At 52.4% G+C, this 12,524-nt stretch overlaps 4 protein-coding genes across 4 annotated transcripts; 2 read left to right on the top strand and 2 right to left on the bottom strand.

The window, feature by feature from the left end:
- Window positions 1-214: 214 nt before the first annotated feature.
- On the top strand, window positions 215-4,426 carry eaf1 (MYB and HSA domain protein; the record flags this gene model as incomplete). The annotated part of the gene is made up of 3 exons (XM_056979096.1): window positions 215-375; window positions 472-3,071; window positions 3,126-4,426. The coding sequence occupies 3 exons, from the start codon at window positions 215-217 to the stop codon at window positions 4,424-4,426; spliced, it is 4,062 nt and encodes a 1,353-aa protein (XP_056832139.1).
- A 671-nt stretch (window positions 4,427-5,097) lies between these two features.
- Window positions 5,098-7,872, bottom strand: N7510_007170 (uncharacterized protein; the record flags this gene model as incomplete). Its single annotated transcript, XM_056979095.1, has 5 exons — window positions 5,098-5,736; window positions 5,822-7,055; window positions 7,109-7,353; window positions 7,421-7,777; window positions 7,837-7,872. The coding sequence occupies 5 exons, from the start codon at window positions 7,870-7,872 to the stop codon at window positions 5,098-5,100; spliced, it is 2,511 nt and encodes an 836-aa protein (XP_056832138.1).
- Window positions 7,873-9,072: 1,200 nt separating this feature from the next.
- N7510_007169 (NADP-dependent oxidoreductase) lies at window positions 9,073-10,293 on the top strand (the record flags this gene model as incomplete). The annotated part of the gene is made up of 4 exons (XM_056979094.1): window positions 9,073-9,248; window positions 9,301-9,587; window positions 9,640-9,771; window positions 9,830-10,293. 4 exons carry the CDS (start codon window positions 9,073-9,075, stop codon window positions 10,291-10,293), a joined length of 1,059 nt encoding a protein of 352 aa, XP_056832137.1.
- A 1,371-nt stretch (window positions 10,294-11,664) lies between these two features.
- Window positions 11,665-12,495, bottom strand: N7510_007168 (alpha/beta fold hydrolase; the record flags this gene model as incomplete). The annotated part of the gene is made up of 1 exon (XM_056979093.1): window positions 11,665-12,495. One exon carries the CDS (start codon window positions 12,493-12,495, stop codon window positions 11,665-11,667), a length of 831 nt encoding a protein of 276 aa, XP_056832136.1.
- Between the last annotated feature and the right edge of the window lie 29 nt (window positions 12,496-12,524).

Below are 12,524 nucleotides of genomic sequence, written 5' to 3'. Positions count from 1 at the left end.
CCCCCTCCCCCATCGTCTCCCACCATCACCACATCTGTTTCATCCTTTCTGAGCGATTTTTTCCTTCTGGATGCCCTCGCGCAGTCCACTCCCCTTTTTTTCCCCGCGTTAATTGGATGCGGTGTGCCCGAACCAAGGCCCCCATGCGCTGCGACGAGCTGCTCGTCCTGTCGATCCGGTTTGAAGCCATTTCCGCGGTCTAGATGACCTCGCCATGCTCCGTGACGAGCTGCATGCAGTCGTAGCTCGACGACAGGCCAAACTTACAGAGCTGTTTTACGCCACGGTGGGTGTGGGCGCGACCGAGGGCGCGACCGGGGACTCGCACTACCAACAAAAGGAACAAGCGTTCCTTGACGCCAACGACCTCTCCAAGTAAGTTTGTTTGGTGTTCTTTCCATTTTTTCTGCCACATTGATCGGTCGCGCGATGCGATATTTTTGGGGTTTCGATGCTAATGCCCCATTATAGAGGTCGCTACTTCAACGAATCCACTCTGCCACCACCCTCGAATCCACATCTCACGCGTTCGGCAAGCAGAAAGGCCGCCGCATCAACCGCTGCTGAGAGCGCAGTCGCTCCACCGCCCACGGTCGATGGCGCCCCTGTGACTGCGATCGGAACCGTCGCAGGAGAAGAATCGCCTGAAGTCGCGCCAATCTCTGCGGATGCGACAGGACAGAAGCAACCGCCAGCGTCCGCGATCAGTCCCCAACGGTCGCAGGATCTGAATGTACCGACTCCGTCGACCGCGCCGTCTACTCGGTCACCGCGCGCCGAGCAAAGAGCAGCCGAGACCCAGGATCACGATGTCGCGGAAATAAAGACCTCTCCCAGTGGAATGAAGGGCGCTCCAACGCTGGAGTTTCCTGCTGATTCTCTCACGCGAAAGAAACACGACAAGCGGCCTTCTCTCACCTTGGGACCTGCGCATACCGAACAACCACTTTCACCCGCCTCCTCCGCTGGACCCTACTCTAATAATACCCCTATTCCTGTTGCTGCATCGCCAGACACCAGCCCCGCAGACGAAGCAGACGTCGTTGGAAAGATCGACCACCCGATTTCTAGGCATGATCGATCTGTCAAAGCGCGCGAGAGCTTGGTTCCATCGACCCCGGATGAACAATTGCGCATGGAGGAGGCGCGATCACTGCATCATGTCCCTGATGGCATGACAAACGAGACCGACAAAGATCGAATGGATGTCGACGAGACTAGACATGATGGAGCTGCTTCAACGGAGCCACTTTCGCCAACTCAGCCCCTGCCCAAAGATGCCGAGCCGGCTGTTGATGCCATGTCCGATATGCAAGCAGCAAAGAGGATTTCACCCACCCAATCCGGTCTCTCCCAGCCGGAACGCATGACTACGCGCGTTTCGTCAGGTGCCATTCGTCATAAATCTGTCTCCGAAATACTCGGAGAGACCCCGAGAGTTGTGACGGAGAAAGACTCCCCCGATGCCGTCGCAAGGATGCGGTTCAAGGATCGGAAAGACCGAGAAAAGGAGCGAACCCGGCTTTCAACCGTTGTCTTCCCGAAGCAGACACCATCCCTACTGGAGAGACCTGATTCTATGGACCTTGGCCAGCGAGATTCCAGCGATGCAATTGCGAAGGTGAACGAGGAGCAAGACTATCTGTTCACCTTGTTCTTGAATCGCGCCTATGCTCCGCCTCGGGGTTCGAACCTGAATACCCTCTTGAGCTCTGCACACAAGACGCTGAGCACGGAAAACCATTTGCTGGAGTACCAGGAGCAGATGGACTGCCGTACCTTGCGGCGCATCTATGCCCTCCAAAATGCCAACCGATGGCCCCTGCGGCAAATGAAGCGGTCTGCCGAGCCCGTCCGCCAGGGCACGCACTGGGATGTTGTCTTGGATCACATGAAGTGGATGCGAACCGACTTCCGTGAGGAAAGAAAGTGGAAAGTAGCTGCGGCCAAAAGTTGCGCCGACTGGTGTGCGGAGTATGTCAATAGTGACGAGGAACACCGTGCTCTCCTTCGAGTGAATGCAAAAATACCAACTCTCAACGCCGAAGCGAAGGATGCCGGGAAGACAAGCGCAACCTCCCCGTCAGAGGCGCCAGGCGATCACCCTACACCCGATCTCGTTCCGTCCGCTGAGGAGGAATCGGTCAGCGATGGCTTCAACGATGAGCCACGACACGACCTTCAAGATACTGTCGCTCCGGCGGCTATCTTCTCGCTCGGCTTGGATGAGTTCACTTTTTCCATTAACATGACTCCTGCTGCCGAGAAACTATTGGAAGAACTGCCGGTGTACGCTCCTATCCGGATCGCTCCGGAGACAAGTGTACCGACATTCAAAACACCTCCAGATTCAACTTGGAAGACCGATCTTCTTCCCGTCTCCAAGTTCGCGACTACCAAGATCAGCTTCCATGACGATGAACGGCCCCGAAAACGAAGCAGATACGATTACTCTCAATACGATTCTGAATCGGAGCATCGTGTTACTGAGATACCCCCGGAACAGACCAACGTTGCGCTCTTTAGGCCCGAGAACAAGAGCATCCGTGATCGAATTCACCCTGGCCATTCGTTCCGCCCTCCGACTGAATATCCCATGCCGTCAGTTGGATTTTTCGAATCTCGACAGTCATCGCAATGGACCTATGCCGAGGATGACGAGTTGCGCCGTCTAGTCAAAGAGTATTCCTACAATTGGTCTCTTATTTCTAGCTGTCTGACACCGTCTTCTCTGTTCACATCTGGGGCTGAGAGGCGCACTCCTTGGGAGTGCTTTGAGCGCTGGGTGGGACTGGAAGGTCTCCCTGCGGAGATGTCCAAGACTCAGTACTTCCGGGCCTACCACCAGAGACTGGAAACGGCACAGCGCACTGTTCTGGCGCAGCAGCAAGCCGCTCAACAGCAGCAACAGCAACAGAGCAATAACGGTCAGCCGCAACCACCGATTCGGCGCAGAACGACGCAGCCTCTTCGAGTCGACCGGAGAAGATCTTCGAAACATCTCGCCTTGCTTGATGCTATGCGGAAGCTGGCTAAGAAGCGGGAGACGATGCTTCAAAAGCAGCAACACGGTAAGTTTGGATACATACAGCACTTGGGAAAATAGCTGACCTTTCCTCCTTAAGCATCTCACTTGGCTTCGCTCCGAAAGGCCAATGAGGCGAATCAGCCCAAACCTCCGATCTCATCTCCGGCTGAATTCAGTCGACTCAAGTACGATCGGGAGATGAAGCTGCAAGAAAGGCAAGAACAGTACCGACAGCAGATGATCGCTCAGCAAAGGGCCAGTCTTGCTGCTCAGCGTGCCGGTCAAATCCCCAATCAGCAGCAGCCCACCCAAATGATGAATGCTCCTAATCGGAACCCCAACGGCGTTCCCACCAACCCCGCCAACTCTGGCCTGACCGGTGGCACTCCAAATGGAATGACCAACGGCATGACTCCTAATGCTAGCGTGAACCAAGGTCGCCCCCTTTCAATGCAGGGGATGCCCGCTGGAGCCCCGGTCAATGGCCAAATGCCTCCAAATGCCATGGCAATGAAGATGATGCCGCAAGCTCAGATGCAGCAAGGCGCGGGCGCTAGACCTGGAATGCCGATGCAGACGTCTCCAGACAACGCCCGGGTCATCCGCGAAGCAAACCGACTGCAGGAACAGCAGCGTATACTGCAGTCTCGACAGCAGCAACAGCAGCACCCTCATCCCCAAGGCCAACCCCAGCAGGCACAGCAACAGTTCCACGGCCAACAGCAGTTCGCACCGCAAGGTTCGCACTCACCGAACTTGAACATGCCCAATGTCAACAACGGCCCCAACAACGCTGCCATGATGGCCGCGCTCCAGGCACAGGGAGGAATGCAAAGCCCATCGTTCCACGCCGGTACACCGCAGGGCGTGTCTACCCCGTCACCCCGGATGAGCCAGCCCAATCCGCTTTCCAGCGGCATCGTTCCAACCATCAGCACCATCCAAAGCCAGATTCAACGAAGCAACCCGAACCTGCCCGCAGATCAGGTCAATAAACTGGCCACAGAGCGCCTCAACCAGTACCAGCAACAGCGAATGTCTCAACAAGCGGCCATGAACGCCGCCGCCGGCAGCTTGAACGCCGCCCAGGCCAACTACCAAGTCCCGCACGACGGCAACTTCCAGACGCCGACGCCGCAATCCGGCCTGCCAAACGGCAATCCCGCAATGCAGGTGCCCCAGAATCAAGGCTTCTCGCCCATGATGCGCGTTTCGCAGACAGCGCAGCAGACCCGTGCCGGCGTCACTAGCTCTCCGGCTATGAATGGCGCCACCCAGTCTAGTCGCAGCGGAACGCCGCAGACTCAGCGCAGTGGCAGCAGCACTCAGGCGGGAGCTGTCCAAGGGGGCTCGAACAAAAGCCCGCATCCCCCGCCGGCCCAGACGGCCAGCAGCTGAGTGTTGGAAACGGATGGCATGGATTAGCCTCATGCTGCGCTCGTCTGCCTCCATCTTTGTTTCAACTGTACATATTGTTTTGAAACCCCTTTTTATTACTCTGATTTATCGAATCCCTCGTCCTCCCTGCCTGCTGCGTGTCTGTCTCTCTTCTTTGTCTTGCGCTGAAATCATGATCCCGATGTTCGCGCTATCATCACTCTCACCACCCACCTGAAATCGCCGCCATCAATTACTCCCGCTCTCTGCTTTCCGGCACACGTTTCTTCCCATTCCTCTCTCCTGTTCCATCTGTTCCCCCAAATTTTCCCTTTTACACCGGCCCGGAACCTATGATTTTAATCCAATGAACCAGATAAGCGTCCACTGGCTGTGCTCCATGCAGTGCTGCGCCTTGGAAAACAAATCACATCTGGTTTTTTGGGTTCTCCCTGTACTACACCTATTGATGGCATGGGCGGGTTAGTTATTCTTTTGTGAGCTTTCGACTTTTTCTTTTTTTTTTTTATCTTGGATCGGATGGGGTTGAGTGCGAAGAAGGAGTTATTGGTTGATGAATATGAATTGTATGAGTAGTCTTGATTGAAAGCAGCCATATCCATCCATCCTTCTCCATCTTCATTTCAATTGTTAGAGCAAGAAAGAAGAGTTAATTAAGTAGATGACGTGAATCACAACTTCCCCCACCCACAAAAATTCCTCCCGATCCTCATAGTCGAACCAACAAGGAATCCCCACACGCCCGCCCTGAGCGCAGCTTGCATCCCACGCATAAGGACGAGGCGCCCCGTATAGGCAAAAGCATCGGTCCACGAGCTTGCGCCGAACCACAGGCCCAGCGGATGGAGATCCGCGAGCTGGATGGCGGACGAAGAAGAGCGGTGCGCGGAGACAAGGTAGGAGTGTGCCAGGGAGCGAAGGGAGAGGGATTCCAGCGGGGAGAGCAGGATGATGCTTAGTATTGCGGCGAGGTGGGAGGCGAGCGAGTCGACTGGGTGTGCGGAGAGGAGCGTTACTCTGTGTGCGAGGGTTGATGGGTTTAGAAAAGATTGTGAGGGGAATGGGAGTGTTGTGGCGGAGGTGAGTGGTGGTTGGCCCATGAGTGTGTCCAGTTCTACTATGTCTGGGTTTTGGGGGAGGTCCGGACCTGGGGCTGGGGATAGGTGGGTGTGGGATTCGTCTTCGCCGTCGTTTGGCTCCTCCACGCCGTCGGGCAGGATGTTTGGGTTGATACTGGAGACGGGGGCGTCGGCCGTGGCTTCGAGAGCTGGATGGTCGGTGATCGCGGCGTCTGGGAGGGGATGCGGAGGCTGAGTTTCAGGCATGGGGGGGGTCAGGCTCGGCAACAACGTCGGTAAGGGCGCTGCTGTCTGCGGCGAAAGATTGGTGCACTACTGCGTGCTGGGGACTCAGCGTTGTATGATGCTGGCTCGAGATCAAGGCATCCAGGAACTCGGCGATCGATCTGCGGTCGACGGTCGTCGAGGGTGGCCGGGAAGGGTCATCAGTGCTGGGCCGGACAGCCAGGTGATCCTGGTTCCGAGTCTGGTTTTGCGCGTTGCGGTTGTGGTTGCCCAGCAGCTCGAGTTGCATTGTGATGATGTCGGAGCTTTGATGGATCAGTGATGCCCGGACACGAGGCGAGGTTGGCGGAGATGTCTCAGGGGACGATGGGTGCGAGAACAGGGTGTTTGACCGCGAATTCTGCCGGTCCATGGCTGTTCCCTCGCCGTGCTGTACATCCTGATCTGTCGGCTGGTCGTTCGGATTGGAAGAGGTCGAGAGGGCGCTCGCCTGTCCTAGAGTGGCCATTTCGGAAAAGTAGTCGCTACTCATCTCTCCCGGAGACTGCGACATTCGGTTCTCGTTCGTGAGCACCTGATTCATGGCAATTGTGGTGGTGACCACGTCGGACTGCAAGGCTTGCGCAGCATCCGGCAAGTCTGGTCGCGTAATGTCGACGACGTGAGAAGGAGGAATGGCTGCTAAATTCCTTTCCAGGAGCTCATCCGGTCCACGCTCGGTCGTGTGATTGCGCGACTGTGCCCCCTCGAGCTCATTTTGCAAGGTCTCGATGGAGTTGCGAAGACTTTCAATCCTGTCATCCCTGGCCGGTTCGATGACTTGCTGATCTGGCGCTTGTCTTGATCGAAGACCAAACCACGAGAAAACCCATCCCCGCAAAGCGGCCAGCTCGCACTGGACATCCTCAAGGAATGTAAGTTTGGCACGCCGAGTTTCCTCTTCCGACCTCCGCCCAAGTGTAGGCACCACCCACTCAATGAGGTTCTCTTCAAAAGCGACACGAACCGAAAGTTCATCTGCGAGGGTGGGTTTTGGCAGCCTTCGACGGATCAATCTGTAAATACGCTCTTCGAGCTCCGGGCGCAGGTAATATGCATATAAAAAAACGAGAACACCAGGAGAGGTTAACAGGCCTGTAAGCGAGGCGCTTACGGAGTGGAAGGTGAATTGTGTCGGGAGTGGCGGCAGCTGAATGAGGGATTCGGCACCAAAGGGGATAAAGAAGCGAAGACTGGGGAGAGAGCTTGGTGCCACGAGCGAGAGTGACTGGAGCAAAGAGTACATGTAGGTTTCCACGGAAAACATGAGAACCGATGTCCTCGCCCTGGGAATGGTCATTAGTGCCTGCGCTCTGATTCGATTCTCGAATATACTCACGCCGTGTACGCAACTCCGAATACCGAACGGACGATGAGAGAGAGGCCGCCATCGCCTGTCTTCGCCAGGAGATAATCTCGGACAGAAGTAAATGTCCGCTTCAATGGGGTTTCACGGGCAATAGTGAAACCACTGGATACTGCCCAGGCAGGGATTCCGGCAAAATAGAAACCGAGAATCCCTGTAGACCCACGTTCAGAGCGGATGACATCCAGCAGGGCAGCATGGGTATAGCGTCGGTATGTCTATCTCCCATATGACGGATAGTCAGCCTTGTACTTATACGATAAAACACGGTTGCGCGGATCCTACCAGAATGCGAGCCGTGAGCGAATTAGTCCACCAGGTGCCGAAGAAGACGAACAGCTGGTCCAGGGTGGTTATGACCAAGCCAAAGTCATTCTCGGTGGCGATCTGGTTGATCTTCTGCTGTTCATTGGGGACCCTGGTGTTCCGGTCCTCACCGCTCACCACGATCCCCATCGTTGAGAGGATGTCATTCTTAGCTCTCCGCAGGCCCCGTCCGAGGACTTTAGACTCGGGGTTGACAGGGTGGCCGCGGTGGTCATACTGTTGCATGTAGTCATCGGCGTGGATGCTGGAGACTCGTCGCACTGTGCTCGAGGGATCCACCGCGCCGTAGTCGGGGGCATCGTACGGGGACCGGCCCTGGAAAGCGGACAGTTCAGTACATGCAGTTGACGGAGAACTAGCTAGGAAGCACTTACCAGAGCGAGCCGGTTCAGGTAGGCTTGTCTGCCCATGGCGTGCTAGATTCATTGTCTCATGGGAGGTGGAACAAAAGGCGGAAGACAAAAATCGGGTGAGACGCGACCACGGGGAAGAGCACAAGCCACACCTTAATAAGAATGCCTTTACTAGAATGAAAGAATCTCACCCAATCCAATCCAATCCAATCCAATAAAAAACATTAGTTGTAGTTACATCTAGTAAATACTTTAAAAAAAATAGGACGAAAAAATATGCCATAGCTTCCGCGTTTCTTTAGTGGAAGAGTCGCCCACATACCCTACTTAATCTCCCCGCCTTAAAAGGCCTCCCAACAGAACATGGTACCCGCCTCCAAATGTCAGGCCCACGCATTTCCGGAGCGCTTTGAGATATAAAAAGCAAAAATAGACGTCTCGGAGACTACGACCGGAGTTGGCCAACTTTATACTTAAAATTCGTAAAGATCTCGAAAATCTCCACGGAGAAAGGAGTTGCAAGATCTTAAACAGTCGAAAGAGAGAGTGTTCGTGTGGAATGAGGGGCGCGATTCAACGAAGAAGAAGAAGAAGAAGAAGAAGTGACATTCTACAAGAATCTTCAAATTAGAGAGAGAAGAAGAGAAAGAAAGAGAGTTAAATACAAAAAGACAAACAGTGCAAATAGGATCTCGTGATCTGGGCTTTCCTTTCAGGTCTTCAGGTATAGCAGGTAAGACTGTGGAGCCATTGACTTGAAGAATTCTCGCTCCCTCGTCGTGCCGAAGCTTATAAAGGTTTTATGGGCCTCTCGTAGTGAGGCAGGACGTGTCATTATGCTAGCGAAATAGTAGCAACATGACCCTCGCTCAAAAGTGAAAAGGTGACTCGGCAGAAGGGAGAAGAAACGAAACAGATAAGACGAGATAGCGATGAAGAGAGGAGTACTGATATTCCGGTCAGAGCGAACCCGCCACCGGGGAACCTTGAATAACCATCAGCTTTTCCAAACGAATCAGATCAATCTGGGTGGTGTGTTTATCAATTTTCCTTGTGATCGACATGACTAAGAAAAAAAAGTTCTTGCCGCAGCAAAAATGGAGGTTGAACCGGAAACGGCGATGGGCTGGCTCTTGGCCTCCACCCGCCTCCGTCGGGCAAATTGAAGCTCCGAATCAAATATGATTTCGGCTATTAAAAGAAACTGACTGTCTCGTTTGGTATCGAGTAGCTTTCGCTACTCTTACGGTAGACAAGATGCTTTCTATTAACATTCCAAAGCATGCTACGCCAGATCAATACGAGCTGGGTGAAGTTCCCTCGCTGGCCGTGGAACACCCCACCGACATCTTGATCAAAGTCCATGCCGCGAGTATCAACCCGATAGATGTTAAAAAAGCCGCGGGGGCAACCAAACTGGTTCTCAAGGACAGGTGACAGCTTTGTGTTCCCGGATTGATTCCTCAATCTAACTTTTATGTGAAGCTTTCCGTACAAAATCGGCTATGATTGTGCCGGTACGGTTGTGAATACCGGATCCCAGGTGACGCGCTTTAAGGCCGGTGATGAGGTCTTTGTTCGATTGCCAGAATGTCACCGTGGATCATGGAGTGAACTCGCAAGATCGACTGAAGAATTCGTCGCATTGAAACCGAAGGGTCTTTCTATGGAAGACGCCGCCTCAATTCCTTTGGCGTCCATGACGGCGCTGCAGGCGCTTCGGGGTTACGAAGGGGATCTCGAAGGAAGAACTGTTTTCGTACCTGCTGGGCGTAGGTTTTCTCGAATTCCACTATTGCAGATTGGATGCTTAACTTGTCACAGTGGGTGGAACTGGCATTTTCGCTTGTCAACTAGCGAAAAATGTTTTCAAAGCTGGCAAAGTGATCACCACGGTTTCCACCGGCAAAGTACCCAAGGTAACGGAACTCTTGGGCGAGGGGATTGTGGACGAAAGTAAGTAGACTCCGTTTTGAATTCACACCGCGAGATAAACTCACATCTACCGTGTCAGTCATCGACTATAAAAAATCGGATCCTAAAACTGTAATTCCTCCACAATCTGTCGATTTTATTTTTGATACCACAGGGAGTGCGATGGAGTATCTGTCACTGATGCGGCCGAAGGGGGCCATCGTTACAGTGTCTATACTCACTTCGGGAGACGTTCTCCAAAACTCTAGCGTTATGCGACGATCTCCAAGCAAGCAAGACAAGGCAATTGTGCCTTTCCCTGTCCGTGTTGGCTTGAACGTGATGGATCGAATCCGAGTAGCTCGGGCATCTCGCTATGCAGTCAAGTACTCATCTATCTTCTTGGAGCCAAATGCGACCGACCTGGATTCGATTCGGCAATGGGTGGAAGCAGGAAAGTTGAGGACAATTGTGGGAACAAAAGCAGACTACAAGGATCTAAAGGCAGTTCGGGATGCATGTAAAGTGGTCTTTGATGGGAGGGGGGCGTCGGAAAGTCTGTGATTGTGTTTGTTTGAGATATGTTTTGCTGGATGAGTAGGCAGACTTCTGCAGGCCTGTTTAATGTTAGGTTTTACGGTCTTTATATAGAGAGAGATAGACAGAGAGAGAACAACCGAATAAATACGCATGCGAGAATTTATCTCCCAAGTTTGTTCCAGGAAATTTCTACCAAAATTCTTCCTACTGACTTTTTCGCGCAGTGGGCAGGTAAATAGAGTAGACATGCAGGAAGTTTGACCGGTTTTTGATGGCCCATCTTGATTTTCGTAACCTTGATGCGATCCTTGCAAGGTGACCCCTTTTTCGGAATACCATAGCACGCTTATGTATCCTCGCGACCTCCATTTCACATCTCACAAATAAACAAAGGGTTTCAAGGGCGGGTAGCAGACATTGAGCAGTTGGATGATTGAGCCGACTAAGATCAACGAGCTGGGGTATCACTTCCCAGCCTTTGTAGAAGGCTGATATCGAAAATGCATGCCATGGTATAATCCAACTGCAGCTCGCACATCGTGCACGTCTGCAATTCGGGTGTGTGGGCGGATAGACTGTTGGCCCGACTATTCTGATAAGGTTTGGGTGGGCCCAAACCCTGCAAGGTGCATATTGAAGCCCGCCTCTTTTAGGTTGGCATGCCGAGGCTTCCATGTACACCAGAGCGTCGCGGACCTTCATGTATCTTCTCCTAGAAACCAGAAAGCTGAAATCTATTGGCATTATATCTCGGAGTGGTGTTTCCAGTCTCCTCAACCCATAGAGCGTGGCGTGCTGTAGATCAATCGTTCAGGGCAAAGGATGTCCTAGGCAAAGGTAACATATTTAGTCAACTTAGCAAATACTGATGAGTAATTCATCGCCCAAAGCCGCAATAATTCCAATCCCTCATGCCCCACAGCATTTTACACCGAGGTATATAGCCCCTGTTTGATGGCAACCTCGGTAGCTGATCCCAAGTCTCATCTTCCCTATGTGCTGGCGTTCTTAATTTGATTTGTTTTGTAAGACCCGTCTTTAATAAATCAGTAGTTATAATAAGATCATATTTCTCTATTGTCGGTCTGGAACTCATAAATGCAATCAACAACTAGGCCCTGTCTGGGGAAAGATCATTGTTCAATGATGGTATCAGATATCACGGAACCACTTAAATTACCTTGCGGCTTAGTTCTGCCCAATCGCCTAGTGAAAGTAAGACAACACGCTACCGCACTATGAACTAGTTATCTGCTGTATCAAGTAATACACTTCTGGTCAACTTGAATTAAAAGTTTCAACTTATTGTAAATAATAACCAGCTCTCTTATACCTTTTTTATTTATTTATTTCAACAAAAGTAACAGAAATTGTCTCATACTAAAAATATTCGACTCATGACTTGATAAAGTCAAGCAGATCTTTGTTGACTTCATCAACATTGATGTTGTGAATAGCGTGGGATCCCCCTTTGTAAATCTTCAGCCTGCCTTGAGGCAGAAGCTTTGCTGACTTCATTCCAGCTGCCTCAATGGGTACAACTTGATCATCGTCCCCATGGAGAACCAGTACGGGAATATCAATCTTCTTCAGATCCTCCGTGAAATCTGTTTCCGAGAAATCCTTAATGGCGTCATACGCTGACTTGAAACTGGTGTTCATCCCCTGCTGCCACCAGCTCCGAATCTGTCCTTCACTTTTCTGTGCACCAGGTCGGTTGAAACCAAAGAATGGCCCGCTGGGGACATCCAAGAAGAACTGCGCGCGGTCTTTACGCATAGCTTGTCGGAACGAATCGAAAACGGACTTGTCCGTCCCCTCGGTGTTGACGCTAGTTTTCACCATCAGAGGGGGGACGGCGCCGACAAGAACGGCTTTCTTGAAACGACCCGTGCCGTGTTTTCCAAGGTAATGGGTAACCTCTCCTCCTCCATGGGAATGACCAACCATCACTGCATCTTTAACCTTCAGCTTCGCAAAAAGCTCCTCGAGGTCGTCGACAAAAGTGTCCATATTGTTTCCGTCCCAGGTCTGAGTCGATCGCCCATGGCCACGCCGATCATGTGCGATGACACGGTAGCCGTGATCAGCTAAATACATCATTTGGTTTTCCCAATTATCACTGCTCAAGGGCCAGCCGTGGGAGAAGGTGACGATAGCGCCTTCTGGGTTGCCCCAGTCCTTATAGAAGAGCTCGGCACCATCCCGAAGCTTTAGATGGGGCATGGTTGATAGACAAGTTGTTCGGTCTTGGT

The sequence above is a fragment of the Penicillium lagena genome (genome assembly GCF_028827675.1).
Source record: "Penicillium lagena strain IBT 129212 chromosome Unknown utg000005l_segment0_segment0, whole genome shotgun sequence".
In the NCBI taxonomy this organism is placed as follows: domain Eukaryota; kingdom Fungi; phylum Ascomycota; class Eurotiomycetes; order Eurotiales; family Aspergillaceae; genus Penicillium; species Penicillium lagena.
This window is presented reverse-complemented; position numbering and strand designations above follow the sequence as displayed.